At 37.1% G+C, this 18,220-nt stretch overlaps 1 protein-coding gene across 1 annotated transcript; it reads left to right on the top strand.

Annotated features, from left to right (window-relative positions):
- The first annotated feature begins 387 nt into the window (after nt 1-387).
- LOC143885249 (calcium-binding EF hand family protein) lies at nt 388-16,141 on the top strand. Its single transcript, XM_077389327.1, has 4 exons — nt 388-725; nt 5,767-5,961; nt 13,379-13,563; nt 15,634-16,141. Exons 1-4 carry the CDS (start codon nt 437-439, stop codon nt 15,949-15,951), a joined length of 987 nt encoding a protein of 328 aa, XP_077245442.1. The 5' UTR covers nt 388-436; the 3' UTR covers nt 15,952-16,141.
- Nucleotides 16,142-18,220: the final 2,079 nt, after the last annotated feature.

The following is an 18,220-nucleotide window of genomic DNA, read 5'->3' as shown; positions in this document are numbered from 1 at the left end:
GCAATTATCAAAAGGGTATTGTCAATATCAGTATCTTTTGAATTTTAAAACAGAGTGTTTCTATGTCGAAGTCATCTCTTGACTCGGATCAATTTCTCTAAGCGCAAAGACACGCAAAATAAATGGTGTTTCCGTAATTACCTACACTATTGAGTATTAATTCCCAACCCCTGTCACTTCTCAATGTAATGAATACTTCAAAATAAAAGTAGAACGATGGTGAATTCGCTCCCACTCTAGGATAATTCACTCCCCGTGAAAGTGAAAGAGCGTTACAGTCTGCCACATCGATTCACCTTAAAGGGGTGTGAATTATCCTATAGTGATGCGAATTTATCATTCTCCTAAAAGTAAGGAAAAAAAGCATATAGTCTTGTTCGCCTCTTTCTTACCCTCCTTTCCAAATCGACTCTAAAAATTACTCTCTCGGGAAGAAATGGCTGACGGAGGTCTAACGGTGCTTGACGGAACTCAGCTCAGAGCCATCGATCCCCGTCTCCCAAACCCTAACGCCGCCGTTAATGGAGCTACGATTCTTCACGTAGCCGAATCCATAGCTTCTTCTTCCTTATTCGGCCTCTCCTTGCCCGATAACCTAAAATCGTCAGCACTCAAACGGATCAATGCTGACGCCGTTAGTTTCTCTTTAACGGAATTCCACAACGAAGAAGAAGCATCATCCGAGCTCCGAAATTACATTATTGCCCTCGCCGATGAACTCAAAGGTATCCGATCTTCTTGGTTTATTTATTTATTTGGAATTTGTTTGATCATTGATGTGTGTTTATTGATTCTCATTGTTTGATTATTATTTTTTTTTGTCCTTCTTATATTGTTGAAATGAGGAATTTGGTCTCCATAATATAAGATTCATCTAGCAATTGAACTTTTGCAAACTATAATAATTTTGTGAAAAAACCCTACTGTTGGGGGTAAAATCGGCACTTAGATGAACAACACGTGGCACTTCCGAATAATTAGGAGCCGACCTAGGGGAAAGATAATAAAATCTTATCCTCCCCTCATAAATAGCAATGTTCATAATTGGCAAACCGCCCCTCAAAGAGGCAATATGCCCTAAGGGCAGTGGCTTTCCAACTAAAAGAGTCGCATATTAGTAACTTGCTTGTACAGGGAAACAGGATATCTATTAAAAATAGATATAAACTTATCTCCCGAGGAAGTTGACCAATTAGGAAAGACTCCTAAAAACAGTAAGATTCTAACTATTGTGGACTCTATTCTCTATAAGGGACCATCACCTTCATAATGGAACTACGTTAGACTTGATCTTCAAAGAAAGGGTATGTAGGAAGCTTGGCAACAACCAAGTTCAGTCACAATTCTTCCCTACTCATATTCATTGGTAACGCTTCTAAATCGAATCTACTTCCCTTCAATTCACCTGTGATTCCGATTTCTAGCTTGAATATCAGTGTCACCTGGGGCCGTAGCTTCGAGTTTACTAATATCCTTCCTGTAAGTGTAAGAAATCTGCAGGGTAAACTCTATCACCACCAGATCGTGTAGAGCGGATTTCGGCATCATCACCTACAATGGCAATATGCAATTTCAATGGAAGAACAAAATGAAACAAGAAAACACACCAAGACATAAAGATTTACGTGGTTTTGGCGTAAAGCCTACATGCACGGTAGAGGCGATGAGTAAATCCACTATAGGAACAGGAGATTACAAGAGAAAATCAGTATCTCTCACCAAACCCACAAAGAAACCCTAGTACACCCTTTTCCCTTTTTGAGATCTCAACCCTTTTCTTTAATGACAAGAATACGAAATAAGCCCTGAAGCCCCTTATACAAAGCGGCCCAAAACAAGCATATCCGAAATGGGTCGGGCTGAGCAATAAACGGGCAGCTTCCGGGTCACACACAATATTTTGGACACAACCGGGTTGAATTAAAGACACCCAACTCAACAAATAACCTATCTGGATGATGATTTTATTTGTTCATTTATGTTTTAAGTATCGTAACTCTTGAGGTTAGATTTTTTTTTTTGTGTTTTATTTGGGTCGAATTGGACAACGAAATTCTGACCCTATAAGTTTCTTCTCTGGTAAATTCTTGAGACTGGCTGGTGTTGGTAAATTCCACACCATATAGGTTTTTTCTAAGCTTAATCTGTCAATTGTGTACAGTGTGTGTGTGTGTGGTGGGCCCCTCTTAGTCTAAGAGAGGTCTGAATGTTATCACCCCCTATTTGCTTCAAAACTGGCATTAGAGCCACAGTGAACCACGCTGGCCTACCTCTACCACTAAACTAGATCAGTTGGGGGGGGGGGGGGGGGTGAGGGGAGCATTCTTGATACTGGCTGGTGCTGATGATTCTACTTTGGAGTAACGTATCGAAATTCTTGATTTAGTTCTTGAACTTTCCTAATCGATTTTTCGGAACCACTAGCTGAATGAAACTACTCAGTAATGCATGTTCCTCAAGTGATCCTAGGCACCCTTGAGCTAATGGTATATGCCATTCTAGACTTTGTTGCTGACCATAATGTCAGCATTTCTTGGTTGAGAATTTGGGGTGCTCAACCTCTTGTAATCATTTAGGGACCCGTTTGGATGCAGAGAAGATTTTGATTTGGATTTCTCACATTTGCAGCCCTTTTTGCATTAAAATTTGGATCCGATCAAATTCTTGGATTTCCAGTTCAGCAACTGACAGTGAAAAAAATCAGATTTCCAAATAAGCTGTGCAAATAAGAAATTGGAAATCCACAGATCTGGCAGTTTCCTTCACCCTCTTTGCTCCTCAACGTCCTCTTTGCTCCTCAACGTCTCGCCTCCAATAGGAAGTACCCCCTTCCCTCTCTTTCTCCCTCAACATGAGCTGCCGGATCTATTCATTTTGTATTCAAAACTCAATTCCAAATCCAAATACAGTATATGAGGTATCCAAATCAGTGTTCAAAAACTCCTTGACTCGACAAGGAACTCTCCCGAGTCGACTCCTTTTTGCCTTGGCCGCGTTCCGCATTGCACCACATCCGCATTCCGCGTTTTGCCCTACATAGTCATTAAACTCCTTCGACTCTCCCAAGTTATGACCGCGTCAACCTCGTCAACCGCATTCTTGGCCGCGTCCGCGTTGAGTCGACAAGGATTTTTCCTGGCCGCGTTCCGCGTCAAATCCGCGTTTTTAAACACTGATCCAAATGGGCGCTTAAGTAATTCTAAGTAACGTCTTTTTTTTGGGGTATGTAAGCTAGGACTGAACCTCCGACTTCAGGGTCGAAGAACATAATCTTTACCAATTGTGCTAGGGGCTCAACCCCAATTATAAGTAACTTACTAATAAAATTGAAGGGAGGTTCAGTGATTTGAAAATTGCTATAGACAGGGTTGTTACCCCTGATATGTTAGACGTTATTTTTTTTCTTTTATCTTAGAGTAATATCAAATGGAGTGTTACTGTTCAGAAAATAAAAACCTTTGTAGCATGAACTCTCAACTGCTGCTTTATTCTCTTTCCAGCCATTATGGAAGCGTGTCGTTTGACGCCCATTTTCCATTGACAGTGACACCTATTTGCTGATGTTTGTAAATTGAAGAGTTCCATTTTTTTTTTGGAATGCTTATTGTGTCTACTACAGAGAAGGGGGATCTATTTCTAGAGGAAGAAGGGAATCAAGCCTGATAGTGCCAGCTGTTTTCTTGCTCGTAATGCGCCCTATTAGTAAGGTGTTTTCGGAGCTGGTAAGGCTCTTCTAGCTAGTTTTAGAAAGAAGGCATCGTCGATCGCCCTTCCGCATATCTCACATCACTTTTATAAAAAAGAAAAGAAAAGGGCAGCCCAGTGCACGAGGCTCCCGCCATTGTGAGGTCTGGGGAGGGCTAGATGTACACAGCCTTACCTCTGCTTTGCAGAGATGCTGTTTCCGTGACTCGAACCCGTGACCACCATCTCACATCTCTTTTATATTTCCTCTAATTAGACTGACCGCCCTTTTATCCATCCACTTATAAAACTGTACACAATCTATCAATCGCGAGTGTCTCCATTGGATGCTTCCATCTATATACCATCATTTCTTCCGTCAACAACGGAGGCTTCTAACTGCGAACTTACATGAATAGGGGAATCCCCGGAGCGAGGACCACTAACTAGACTCTTTGAATCTGTTACTAAGCCACTGTTTGAGCTTTATACCTTTGTGCACTAAGGCTTTCTTGGCTAACGTGCCAATCCTAGGAACTTCAAAGTGCAAAACTGCTGCATGCCCTTGAGTACTTCCGCTGCTGCCCTCATAGCCCTTATTAGTATAGTACAAGTCAAACTTATGTTTTGAAGCAGCAAGCAAACTGAAACTTATGTGAGAAGGGCTAATAGGGGGCAACGTAAAGTGACGTTGTTGCACCCCCCTTACGTGATGTGCCTATCACATTTTCATTACATCTCTTAGGACAAAACCTTAATGCAATTTTTATTTTATTTCCTCATATTATTTATATTAATCACAAGTTGCTTAAGTTTCTAGCCCTCCCGAGACCCCGCAATGGCGGGAGCCTCATGCACTGGGCTGTCCTTTCTTTAAAGTGATGCATCTTTCAATATTATCATATAACCCGACGAACTTGCTGGCCCGTGGTACCTGGTATCTGTGACTGATACAGACACACTAGTGCACACTTAAGTGATAGAGTTTTCAAACTAAATTTTACCAGATGTCTGTGTGTAAGTTATATAGTTTTCATCCTAATATTTAGTCCCATTATTTGTCAGGGTGCAAAAAATTTAAATTGGCAGCATCACTTTGTGCATTTTCCTTATGCAGACCACTTCTCTCTGCGACATGTGGTGCTTGTCTCTTATACAGACACCCTTGTGTGTAATTTATATACTTTTCACAAACATTTATAGTGTCATGTTCTTTAGCACAGGATGCTAAAAATTTAAATTGTCTATAACAATGCATTTGCCATGTGCAGGCCACTTTGCACTCTTATTAATAGCCACTACTGTTTTTTGTTGTGCTTTATGGGCCTGTTTTTATTCGCATACTGTTTCAAAGTGATATTTTCTTATACTACTTAGACAAAAATTAATATATTGTGAGAAGGAAAAAATTCCTTTTATGCAATATTTCAAGTCACAAAAAGAGCAGTAAATTTGTTTATGCGATATTTTTTGGGAAGGGATATCGGCACAATCATGTTTTGGTAATAGGCGCAAACTCACCTTGTTTTATATGCTTAAACCAGCTGTTCCAATTCCCAAAAAGCTGTCATAAGTATTTGACAGCTGGTTAAACTGTTAAAGTATATGCAGCAAGTTGAGTTTCGTGCCTATTATCAAAACATGGTTCTGCCTATCTTTTGCGCCATTTATTATTTTTTGTGTGTGCAAGGCAAAAAATGTCACATCAATCTTTTACATTTACCGTGCATCCACTCACCTCATTACCGAAAGAACAGAAAATTTGAAGCTCTCACATTGTTTATGTTGTTACTATGTGAACTTAAATCTTGAGTATATGGTGTTCTTACCTTCTAACTTATCATTGAATAAAATACAGACTGCCTTTGTTGCATGTGTATTCTTACAATTTTGAGTATTATTTTTGTACTAATGCTAGTGCAAGTAGGTACATCTTGGAGGATTCTTCTTCTTCTTCTTCTCTCTCTCTCTCTCTCTCTCTACTAAAATATTTCACCACTATTTATTCATATTTTGATGTAATCACTACTCATTTTCTTGAATGGTTAGCTAGACTACCTTACAAATTGAATTTTCATACAGGTGACCCTCTCGTTGTGTCTGTTTTGGATGGAAGTGCCCTTCGACTTTTCTTGGAGGATGAAGATGATTTTGCAATGTTGGCGGAGAGTCTCTTCACGGATCTGGATACAAAGGATACAGGGAAGCTTAGTAAAAATGAAATACGGAATGCTCTTATTCATATGGGAGTAGAAATGGGTGTTCCTCCTTTTGAAGGTTAGGTTTTATCATAGCTATACTTTCATACCATAGGTAAAGTACTTTTCATGTTTACTTTGCAGTAAATTAACCTCAAGCACGGAATAGATTATTGTATTAGTTTATGGAAGTATACTTTTTACTGCTTATCACCTACGTGTGATCAGTCTCATCCCACTCAGCACGGAGTTAGGGTGGCTTAAAACCTACGTGTGATCCGTCTCATCCCACTCAACGGGCTTGGTCTTTATGTGGGACTAAAATTCAACATTTTGATATCATTAGCTAATTACATATTATATTAACTACTTCTCCCAGTTATATAGTATGCATCATCAAAATTTTCAATATATATATATATTGAAAAGTGTAGCTACTTGGTCAAGTAGCTAACTTAGCTACTCCGTCGGCTTAAAATACAGTGGAGGCCCACATTGTTTGGGTGATGCAAACCATTCATTTGATGGGCCCTCACATAGATAGGGTGTGCCCAAAAAATGAGCTCCATAGGACCATCCCAACCCTACGATTTGTGGAGGCAAAAATGGACGTGTATAAACCTTCACAAATCTGTCCATTTTTGCCTCCACAGTTTGAAGGGTTGGGATGATCCAATGGAGCTGACTTTTTGGGCACACCCTATCTATGTGAGGGCTCATCAAATGAATGGTCTGGATCACCCAAACAATGTCGGCCCACTGTATTTTAAGCCGACGTAGTAGCTAAGTTAGCTCCTCGACCGAGTAGCTACACTTTCCATATATATATATATATATATAGGGAATTGCTAGTGTCAATCGCAAAAGGCATTTCGCGGCTGGTCTGTTGCACGTTAGACCATCCACCTCGTGAATGGAGACAACAGCTTTTGTCTCCATTCACGAGGTGGCTGGTCTAAAGTGCGACAGACCAGCCGCGAAAAGCCTTTTGCGATGGACCTTAGCAAATCCCATATATATATATATATATATATATATATATATATATAGAGAGAGAGAGAGAGAGAGAGAGAGAGAGAGAGAGAGAGAGAGAGAGAGCTCACAAACCATATATCCCATAGTTGGTTTAGTCATCCAACCCATTAGTTTTATAGGTTATAGTTATGGTTATGGTTTGTGGTTAGGGTTATGATTTGTGGAGGTTTAAAATGGATGGCTAGAAATTATGCTCCTATAAATCAGATGGTTAGGATTATGGTATGGAGATGGTTTCTTAGGAACATCCTATCTATGTGAGGTGTTATAAAATGAATGGGTTGGATGAGTCAAACACCTATGGGAGATGGGGTATTGTAAGCTCTAGCGCAGGCTGAGCTCTAGCTCACGAACCGCGCCCTCTCTCTCTCTCTCTCTCTCTATATATATATATATATATATATATATATATATATATATATATATATATATATATATATATATATATATATAAAGAGTGAGAGAGAGAGAGAGCGAGGTTTCTGAGCTCTAGCTCAGCTTGAGCTAGAGCTCTATAAATACACCATCTCCATGTTGTTTCAGTCATCCAACCCATTCATTCTATAGGACCTCACATGGATAAGGTGTTCCTAACAAACCATCTTCATACCATAATCCTAACCATTCAATCTATAGAAGCTCATTTTCTAGCCATCCATTCTAAACCTCCACAAATCATAACCCTAACCATAACCTATAATCCTAACCATAACCATAACCTATAAAATGAATGGGTAGGATGAGTCAAACAACTATGGGAGTGGTGGTTTCTGAGCTCTAGCTTAGGCTGAGCTCGAGCTCAGAAACCTTTTCCTATATATATATATATATAATAGTAAAAAACCCCGTGTGATGCACGGGCCGACAAAGCACTGTATGGACCACATCATAGGTTGATCCAAACCGTCCATGTAATGGAACACAACATAAATAGGTTGTGCCCGTAAAATCATTTCCATAGTCTGATCCTAGCCCTCCAATCTATAGCAGTTTCCATAATTGTTGTTCCTCTTAAGGTTCCCGGAATTCGTTAATATTTTTCAAGTTGTCCGGAATTCATAATATCATGTAATCTGTTCACAAAAATCCATAGTGTTATGTAACATATGTCCCCAATCCGTAATTTTGCAAAGACAAAACGTCACTATGTTGACTTTGTCCACCTTTTTTATTACCAAAGCATAAATGAGGGGGGTAGGATTGAAATTATGTGGCTTTAATGGGTGCCTTTGTTAAAAAGCATAAAGGAGGGCGTAGGATTGAAAATATGTGGGTTGAATGGGTGCCTTTGTTAAAAAAAGTCAAAAAAAGTGATGTGTAATTCTATTAGAATTTTAGGAGAAATTCAAATAATTCTCTCATTTTCGCTTCTGCTATATCGGTCAAGTAGATAAGCTTATCTACTCGGTAGAGCTAAAAACAGTGGGGGCCCACATTTTTTGGGTGATCCAAACCATTCATTTGAAAGGCCCTTATCTACATAGGGTGTCCACAAAAAATCATATCCATAGAATCATCCTAACCCATCCAAATGTGGAGGGAAAAATGGATAGATACAGTTTGTCCACAAATCTGCCCATTTTCCCTCCATTGTTGAATGGGTTAGGATGATCCTATGGGGCTGATTTTTTTGTGGACACCCTTCTAGTTAAGGACCTTTCAAATGAATGGTTTGGATCACCCAAAAAATGTGGGCCCCCACTGTTTTTAGCGCGACAGAGTAGATAAGCTTATCTACTCGACCGAGTACGCTCACTTTTCCCCCCTATATATATATATATATATATATATATATATATATATGAGGAAAGTTTTTCTAGTCGGCCGACTAGAGAACCTTCTCTAGTCCGCCGACCAAAAAACACAGTGGTCCCACATTATTTGGATAATCCAAAACATTCATTTGATAGGCCCTAGCATAGATAGGGTGTGCCCAAAAAATCAGCTACATAGGATCATCCTAACCCTTTGATTTGTGGAGGTTAAAAATGGACAAATTTGTGGAGTTTATAAGTGTCCATTTTAACCTCTCCATAAATCGAAGGGTTAGGATGATCCTATGGAGATGATTTTTTAGGCACATCCTATCTATGTCAGGGCCCATCAAATGAATGCTTTGGATCATCAAAAGAATGTGGGCTCACTGTGTTTTTAACCTCCACTATCCATTTTTAACCTCCGCAAATCGAAGGGCTAGGAGGATCCTATGGAGCTGATTTTTTGGGCACACCCTATCTATGCCAGGGTCCATCAAATGAATGCTTTGGATCATCCAAACAACATGGGCCCACTGTGTTTTTGGTCGGCGGACTAGAGAAGGTTCTCTAGTCGGCCGACTAGAAAAACTTTCCTCATATATATATATATATATATATATATATATATATATATATATATATATATATATATATATATATATATATAACAGTTCATGCGCTCTAGTGCAGGAAACAAGGGTGGGCCCACATTTTTTGGGTGATCCATTCATTTGAAAGGCCCCATCCCGGGTTTGTGTACGTATCGGGTGCGCACCCGGTTCAAATTAAATCGAAAATTACAGATTTACAATAGTGGGGTTGTCCCAATTAACAAAAGGGGGGTTGAATATATCAAAATATCTATAATATATCTATATCCCGTAATTAAAAACCTAACAACTTAGAAGTAATATTAGATTTTGGTGATGTTATCGTTATTTGATTGTTCTCCAATTAAATTGTTTGAGTTCTTTAACAAAATATTTAATTTTTTATTTTTATAAATATATAATAAAATATAAAAATATATTATATTCAGCGTACCCCCAACGTACTCGTATCCTATTTATTTTTAAAATCACGTATCCATGTACCCGTATCGTTATTTGATTGTTCTCCAATTAAATTGTTTGAGTTCTTTAACAAAATATTTAATTTTTTATTTTTATAAATATATAATAAAATATAAAAATATATTATATTCAGCGTACCCCCAATGTACTCGTATCCTATTTATTTTTAAAATCACGTATCCATGTACCCGTATCCGTGCTTCATTGCCCCCCCCACACACACACAAATGGTCACCCTAAGATGATCCAATGGAGCTGGTTTTTGGTACACACTTTCAAATGAATGCTTAGGATCACCCAAAAAATGTGGGCCCACCCTTGTTTCCTGCACTCGAGCTCGGATAAGCTATCTGCGCTTGAGCGCAGGAACTGCTCTCTCTCTCTCTCTCTCTCTCTCTCTATATATATATATATATATATATATATATATATATAGAGAGAGAGAGAGAGAGAGAACGGTTCCTACAGACATGTGTAGATAAGTTATCTACACACTAGCTTAAAATACAATGGGGGCCCACATTGTTTGGGTGATCCAAGCCATTCATTTTAAAGGCCCTCACATAGATAGGGTGTCCACAAAAAATCAGATCCATAGGATCATCCTAACCATTTGAACTGTGGAGGCAAAAAATGAACTAATTTGTGAAGGTTTAAAGACGTCCATTTTACCTCTACAAATCGTAGGGTTGGGATGATCCTACGGATCTGATTTTTTGTGGACACCCTATCTATGTTAAGGCCTTTAAAATGAATGGCTTGGATCACCTAAACAATGTGGGCCCCATTGTATTTTAAGCTAGTGCGTAGATAACTTATCTACACAAGTGTGTAGGAACTGTTTTCTCACATATATATATATATGCATCATCAAAAGCATATAATAATAAGCAATAACGTCTCATAATTAAGCATAATAACGATTATTAATATGCACAAATTAATATGTTTTCAACATATCCATGTAAAATTGACTGAAAAGCCACACCAATGTCTGATAGGATGAAAATACTAAAGAATACTTTTAGTTGGATTCTAAGTTTAGAATTTAAGCCTAGGAGTATTTGAGACTTCGAAGTTTTAATTTAAGGGATTTTTCAATTTAGAGTGCGGTTATAATTCTAAGTCACAATCCAGAATTTGATGTTTTAGTTTAAGGGATTTTTCTATTTGGAGTATGATTAGGGGTTCCACTCAAAAGCAAAGATCCCACATCAGAAAAGTGATTTGATGTGGTTGGGCTTGTAATGGTTGGGGCACCCTCCCCATAACGGCTAGCTTTTAAGGGTGAGTTCTACCCGGATCCCAACAAGTGGTATTAGAGTCGGGAAGTGGTAACCCCGGTATGCCCTTGAGGACGGTGAAATTCCCTCTTGGAAGATCTTGGTAACCCCGGTGTATCTTCAAGGACGGTGAAATTCCCTCGGAGAAGATCTTGTATTTCTCACGTTGCCGCCATGTGGAGAGGCGAGATTATCCATGTTGCTTCTGCGTGGGGAGTGGGGGGGATTGTTGGGGGTTCCACGCAAAAGCAAAGCTCCCACACCTGAAAAGTGATTTGATGTGGTTGGGCTTGTAGGGGTTTGGGCACCCTCCCCTTAACGGCTAGCTTTTAAGGGTGAGCTCTACCTGGGTCTCAACAATTATAATTCTGTGTCACAATTCAGAATTTGATATTTTCTGTTATTTACTTTGATTAGGAGTATGTAAATTTTGTAACTGTTGGTGCAGAAATTTATTTCAGTTTGAGTTGGTGGATATTGAAGGCTATTTATATGGAGTGTTGTGCTGTTTGGAATTAAATTTTTTTCTAGTCAATAGATATTGTTTTACTGCTCGGATTCTCAGAGTATTATTTTCCTATTTTTAACTGTGTGTTTTCCTTCAATTATGTTGTTTTGTTGTTTTGGCAGTTCTGTTATCCTGATGGGATATTTCAGTTCTAGCCAGACGTTTCAGGATTCTCGGACACTCTGGATTCAAGGTTTTAAATTTTGGTTTCAGTTTTGGTTGTCACAGAAATGGAAACATTTCGGTCGGCGGAAACATATGCAAACGATAGGGTTTAAAGATGAAACTGTATGAAATGCTAGAATAAGCACAATTACAGACTTAAAACCATCACATAAGACAACCATCCATAATGGTTTAAGAACATTGTGAACACCTAGTGGCATGCATTGTCGCGCATGTCTGATAATTTAGTACATTCCAAATTTCACATGTAATTCGTATAGATAATTATGCATACTACGTGCATCACATTTCTAATGCAATTCATATAAATATAATTATGTAATGCATAACAGATATTGTATACGACTATTACACTTACGATTTTGGTTTGTGCATTTCGGTTGTTTCAGTTTCTGCGGGAATGGAAACAGAAATGTTTTGGTCATTTTAAGTTGGTTTCGGTAGAAATTTAAAACCTTGCCTGGATTTAGGGACTTAAAATTCAACTGCTTAGTTATGTAATTCTCTGTTATTTAATTAATTTGCATAACTTACTGTAATGTCTCCTTAATGAAACATTGGTATTCATCTTTGTAGGATTTTTAAAGTGTGAAAATCTATAGAATTGTCTATTTTAGTCATTTGACTTTTTTTCTATAACATATAAATTTCAGTTTAGTTTGTTACTCCAATCACGTTATGCATGAAAAAATATCCCTTGGAGGCATGCATATGTACAATATGCAATGACATACATTATGACATAAGTACATGCAGACACCTATGAGTCTGGATAATATATTTTAGCTTTTTTTTTATGGGTTAATATATTTTAGCTTGTTTAGATGTTATGAGTTATAGTGGATAATATATTTTAGCTTGTTTAGATGTTATGAGTCATAGCGGAGTGACATAAATCTCCAAGAATTTGGAAATGTTCTGTTATTTTCATCTGATTTTCAAAGGATAATACTATCATCTGATTTTTATTAAGGTAACAAGATTTTCCATGATTTCTCAAGATTTCATGGTATATCATGACATTAACCTGTTACTTTCATTAATTATTTCTTCTTGATTTTTTAAACCCCTCTTTTTATCCATTTATTTAGGTTTTTCAAGATTTCACAGGATTTCATGGTAGTACAATGTTATTATACTGATATTTTCTTAAGATTACCATATTATTTATATTTCTTGTCTTATTTTTTAGAATTACCTATATGTATTTATATTTTTTGTCTTCATACATTATTTACTTCAGTTTATTAATGTGAGACTTGCTCAATAATATCCCAAATAAAATCTCAATATTCAAAAGTTCTCTGAAGACATTCCAGAGAGGAGGAATTTCGGAGAATGGTATTTGTAACTACAGTTTGTACTATTGTGTGTCATCCACTTCTGTGTTTATCATCCTGCTTGCTTATGCTAATATATTGGATCCTCATTTTTTTTCTAAATCACTGGATAATAGAATGGAAGATCACTTCTAATTTTTAAGTTTGGAAATCCTATTGAGTCTTAATACCAAGACCTAACTTGTCTGAAACACACTAGGGAATCTGATATTTCCATGCCCCGCAACTTCAAATAGCTGACCTATAATACAAATTCCGTGATAATAATTTTTAGTTCCAAGAAGCTCACAACTGTCCCATCTGTGTTTAAACAGAATCCGGTGATCTACTAGATGGCATTTTAAAGAAACACAATGCCGAGGGGGAAGAAGAATTGGGTCAGGCTCAATTTGCGCAGTTACTCCAGCATGTTCTACAAGATCTTGCAGATGCGCTGGCTAAAAAGCATGTCGTTGTCATCCAGAATATCAAAGTTATAAATGGTTCAAAGCTAAGAAAGGTTGATCCTGTTGTCCCTTTTAAATTTACTACATTCGTTTTTCATTTCTTTATTTACACCACATTACCTTGTTATCTTCTGAGCCATGTCACAAATATATCCGATATTTTCAAAGTATCGTGTTTTTATCTCGACATTTTGATAAAACGACAAAATCACAAAATAATCCTGAGATTTTAAAAGCATAGCAATATTTTCATTTTTATCATAAAATATCGCGATAATATCACAATATATTTATGATATTTTTATTTTATTTTGTTTCTTAAATTTTATATATTTTTTAAATAATTTTAATTTTATCGTTTTTCCCAACAAAAACCTGAAAAAATAAAATAAAATATCCAGAGATTTTTCCTTGCCTAGAAATTCCTGAGAACGATATTTGAGACATGGCTTCCGAGGAGTTCAACCTCTGAATCATTGCTGCTGGAAGCTTCCATGTTTCAGAAAAACTGCAGGTTCCCGAAATCAATAACATTGATTGATAGATCTAGATAATTGCATAGATTTGAAAATAAGAAATGGCTACTGATATTCGGCGCGACCATGTTTTGATAATAAGAGGAACTTGCCTTGTCTTATATGTTTAACCAGCTGCTTTACGGATATTACAATTCCCAAAAAACTCTCAGCAGCCTATGACAGCTGGTTAAAACATATTAAATGAGGTGGCTTTATCTCATTATCAAAACATGGTTGCGCCAATATCAGTGGCCGATTAAATTTGTAAAATAAAAAATGGAAGCGAAAAGCTATGGACAAGGCGGGGCCCTGAACGAATGACATGAGACCTTTCATAGTACAAGATATGTAGCATGCAAAAGAATGTTAAAAACATTTGGCATTACTATGAGATGTCCTCAGTCACGGTTAAACCAGGATCACCTTTTTCACTTGCTGTATGATTTCATCTTTGATAGAGTACTCAGTGATAATGAAATTCGTAGTTGAATGAACTAAGCCTTTCACCTGTTCATTTAGATCAATTGGGATAGGCCATACTGTTTCTGGTTATGGAAATCTATCTCCTTTGTATATACACATAAATAGCTAAAAAGTCCAATTACTAGAAAAAAAAATTCACTCATAATGCATACTCTGAGACTTCAGCGATTATTAGGTATAAATTGCATCATCCTAAGAAACGATGTACCTGAACTTGAAGTTCCAAAGCCATTACTTTTTCAAGGATATTTTTGCAAGGATATATTCGCTATACCACCCTGAAGTTCATGTTGTATTAAATGTCCATGCACCCTTGAACTTGAGGTACTTGTGTCGTCCATCAAAATTTCAAAACTTGGGGCTGCATTTATTCACTTAATTCAAATATTAAGTTTTCTGAACCTTTGAATGCGTGCACCTATGAGGAGTGATAGTTGCTTTCACTGGGAAACTGATAAATGCATGGGAAAGTAGCAAATGCCCTTTGGTTTTAAGAGTCACGGTTGCTACACCCATGTTTTTTCGGTGTGCATGATTTTAAATAGAGTTTTAAATTAATCACACTTGTGGTTTTAAATTGATTTAGAGGCAAGGGTAATCTTTATCTTTTCAAATCACTCAATCTGCATTACTTCGACTTTTGGATGTTCCATGATCTACGCATTTGATTTTTGAAACACAGATCGTGGTTGGAATTGGACAAATGATACGCGTCTAACTCCTGATAAATTCATGGGTATGATTGGTTTGAAGAAATTTTAAGTTGTAGAAAATATTGAATTACCAGTTTTCTAAAGAGTAATAAGAGTGCTCGAATTGTGCGTCTGTGTATCATGTGCTCATGCTTTTAAATTTCGGCTCTCGGTTGGGACCGACACCAAAACCACCCAAATCCGAAATTTGAGGGAAAATGTAATTTTTTTCCAACATTTCTGCCGAAATTACAAAAGTTCAGTAATTTCGGCTGAAATTTTGGCTCAATAATGAAATTTGCTTCTTTTTTTTTACCGAATTTCAGCCGAAATTTCTGAAACTGAAACCGAAATTTTAAGCCTTGCATGTGCTTGAGAATCAACATTAGGAGGTACCGACTGATAATTCTCGAAAGAAATAAAAATGCAGGTTCTGTCCGATGAGGCGGTCTTGAATGTTGTGATAGAGCGAATGTTTCAAGATCAAGATGCCAGTGAAGATGGGAAAGGGAGCAAAGACCGAGTGAGGACTTTTCTTGAGAAAAATGGGCCAGAGCTGGGCCTGCCTCCATCAGAAGCCAACGAAGCAGTGGTTCTTCTTTATGATCAGATATTTGCTGGTATTGATATAAAGATGACTGGTGGTAAACTAGAGAGAAATGAGTTTGGGGTGATTGTGAAGGATATTCTTGAGAAATTTGCTGAGCAGCTTGAAGCCAACCCCATTTTCCATGATCTTGAAAGTTGAGCTATTTTGGTAATATAATTTTGTCTATTTTCTCTTCAGACTGTTGTTGTTCTACATATATTACTCACAGGAGTGTTTTTCTTTTCACATATTCCCATCTCTGTCGTGAATATTTGAGCATTTAACAATAACTTTTGGGGAACTAAATAGAGTTGTTATAGAAAATATATCATCAGTGTTGCCAATACAAGCAGTTTTCATGTGCAACATGTTTGTCTACATGTCATTTTTATTCTTGTATCCCTCGACCTTTAGCTGGATTGAAAGTTCACCTTTATTTGATTATAAATATATTTAGTTATGAAAAAGAAGAATTGGTGCTAGGATATCATTCAGGGTTTATTTATCTAGGAGATTACATAAATAGGCTTTTTTACTATGATTTGGCCGACACTTTGAATTTATTGCTGACACACGTGTCCTACCGTGTCCGACACGACACGCGTGTCCTCCCATGTCGACACTCCTTTGGACACTTCTATATTTATTGCTATAAGTGTTAGAGTTAATGTTGGCGTGTGGACACATTTTTTTGCCTTTCAACTGTGACATTCTGGTCTATTGTTGCATATTGTGTTTACCTCTTTTATTATTAATTGTTCTTTTATTATAAACTCTTTTTTAGTTCTTCTATAACTAATATTTGTTGTTGTATCATATATACACTTTCTATTTTAGCCGTGTTCCCGTTTCTAAATTTTGGGAGTTCGCCGTGTCCGACACTCCGTCTCCGTGTCTACACGTGACACCCGTATCCGTGTCCACAAATCATAGCTTTTTGAAACTTGAAGTTATGCCATTCTCAAGTGCAAATTGGAACTGCTCTGTTTTAAATCAAGTGCAGCAAGTGTGAAATGATGGTTGGGATATCCAACTGGTTTTTGACTTACCTATTATAACAATTAGGGGACCCAAATTTATATACACCCATCCCTATAGTAAGGTAATAAGTCCCAGTTAACATCCATTATATCAAGTCTAGGTTAACCTAATTTATCTGTCTCCTTCAAGCTTTCTGATGCATGTGAGCTCATACAAGTGATCTTAGGTGTAGGTCAATAATTAGGAATATGAGACCTACGATGGAGGATGAGAATGACCTATTAGTCTATCTAATTACATTACGTTTCCTTTGGTCTGCAATGATGGGCGATGATGCATTACAGAGTCCTAAACAGTCCCCAAGCGCTGCCAAGACCTAAGTTATAAATTCCGTTTCGTTCGCTGTTTCGTTTTGGAGACTGGAACAGAACGTTTCGGTGTTTCGTCTGTTTCGTTCGAAACTTTACGTTCCGTACGATGATGAATTTTTTTTTAATAGTTAAAAATATTAAAAAAATCTAAAAAATAGAAATGATTAGAAAAATATAAGAAACAATTAAATGAACAAAATATGTAAAAGATCCAACAGTTACTTAAAGGGAAATCTTAAATGTGTTGACTAGTGCCTGACAAGATGAAAATATTTTAGAGACCAAATTATGAGATTTTTTACTTGACTTTTGGGATTTAATAATGTTTGGACATGATTGAATTTATGAATTTTTAAAATTAAAAAAATAGCCCATTGTTTGGAAGTTATGGAAGTTAAGATTTTGACTTGGCCCATTTTTTTCGAATTTTGTACTAGAACTAGAAAGGTGACTTTTTATCCTTTTAGATTTGGGTATTGAAACTATTTTTAATAGATCCAAATGGGGGAATACCCTTATTTACATGTAAAGTCATTTAATTAAATGTCCATGTAAATACTAAAAAGAAAAATGAAGGAAAAAGGAGAACCAAGAAGGAAAACAAGAGGAGATGAGAAAACACAAAAAATGGGGAATTCTGGAGGAAACATGGCATTCTGCTTGTCTCGTCCGGAATTCCGAATTGCAACAAAATTCCGACCGGCTATCAGAATCCGGACCAGAACGGAATATATGTTTGTTCCGTTCCGGATTTCAAACCGGAACCGGAATTCCGGTCTGAACAGAACGGAATTTATAACTTAGGCCAAGACACTAACAAAAAGATGTGTCAAAGAATTCCCAAAAGTGCCACTTCAGATGGAATCACAAGGGTAGAAAGGTACATTAGAAACCTTTGATAAAATGTCTGCACATCATCCAGCATATAACGTACTTTAGAAAGTCAGTTATGGGGAAGGTGATTTCCTCAATGCGATTCGTTGGTTGTCAGGATCCCATATCTTCTCTTGGAGATTCGCCACCTTCTTTAACGAGATCAAAGACATTGTGGGTTCTTTTATTATTTCCTTCCATCA

The sequence above is a fragment of the Tasmannia lanceolata genome, unplaced genomic scaffold (assembly GCF_043159265.1).
Source record: "Tasmannia lanceolata isolate RefF3 unplaced genomic scaffold, GAP_Taslan_0.1 ptg000008l, whole genome shotgun sequence".
In the NCBI taxonomy this organism is placed as follows: domain Eukaryota; kingdom Viridiplantae; phylum Streptophyta; class Magnoliopsida; order Canellales; family Winteraceae; genus Tasmannia; species Tasmannia lanceolata.
This window is presented reverse-complemented; position numbering and strand designations above follow the sequence as displayed.

Bases quoted from the DNA above. Each gene is read 5' to 3' on its own strand.
- LOC143885249 (XM_077389327.1), top strand. From the start codon at position 437: ATGGCTGACGGAGGTCTAACGGTGCTTGACGGAACTCAGCTCAGAGCC. The intron at 726-5,766 runs GTATCCGATCTT...ATTTTCATACAG, and splicing joins CCTCGCCGATGAACTCAAAG to GTGACCCTCTCGTTGTGTCT. The intron at 13,564-15,633 runs GTTGATCCTGTT...ATAAAAATGCAG, and splicing joins ATGGTTCAAAGCTAAGAAAG to GTTCTGTCCGATGAGGCGGT.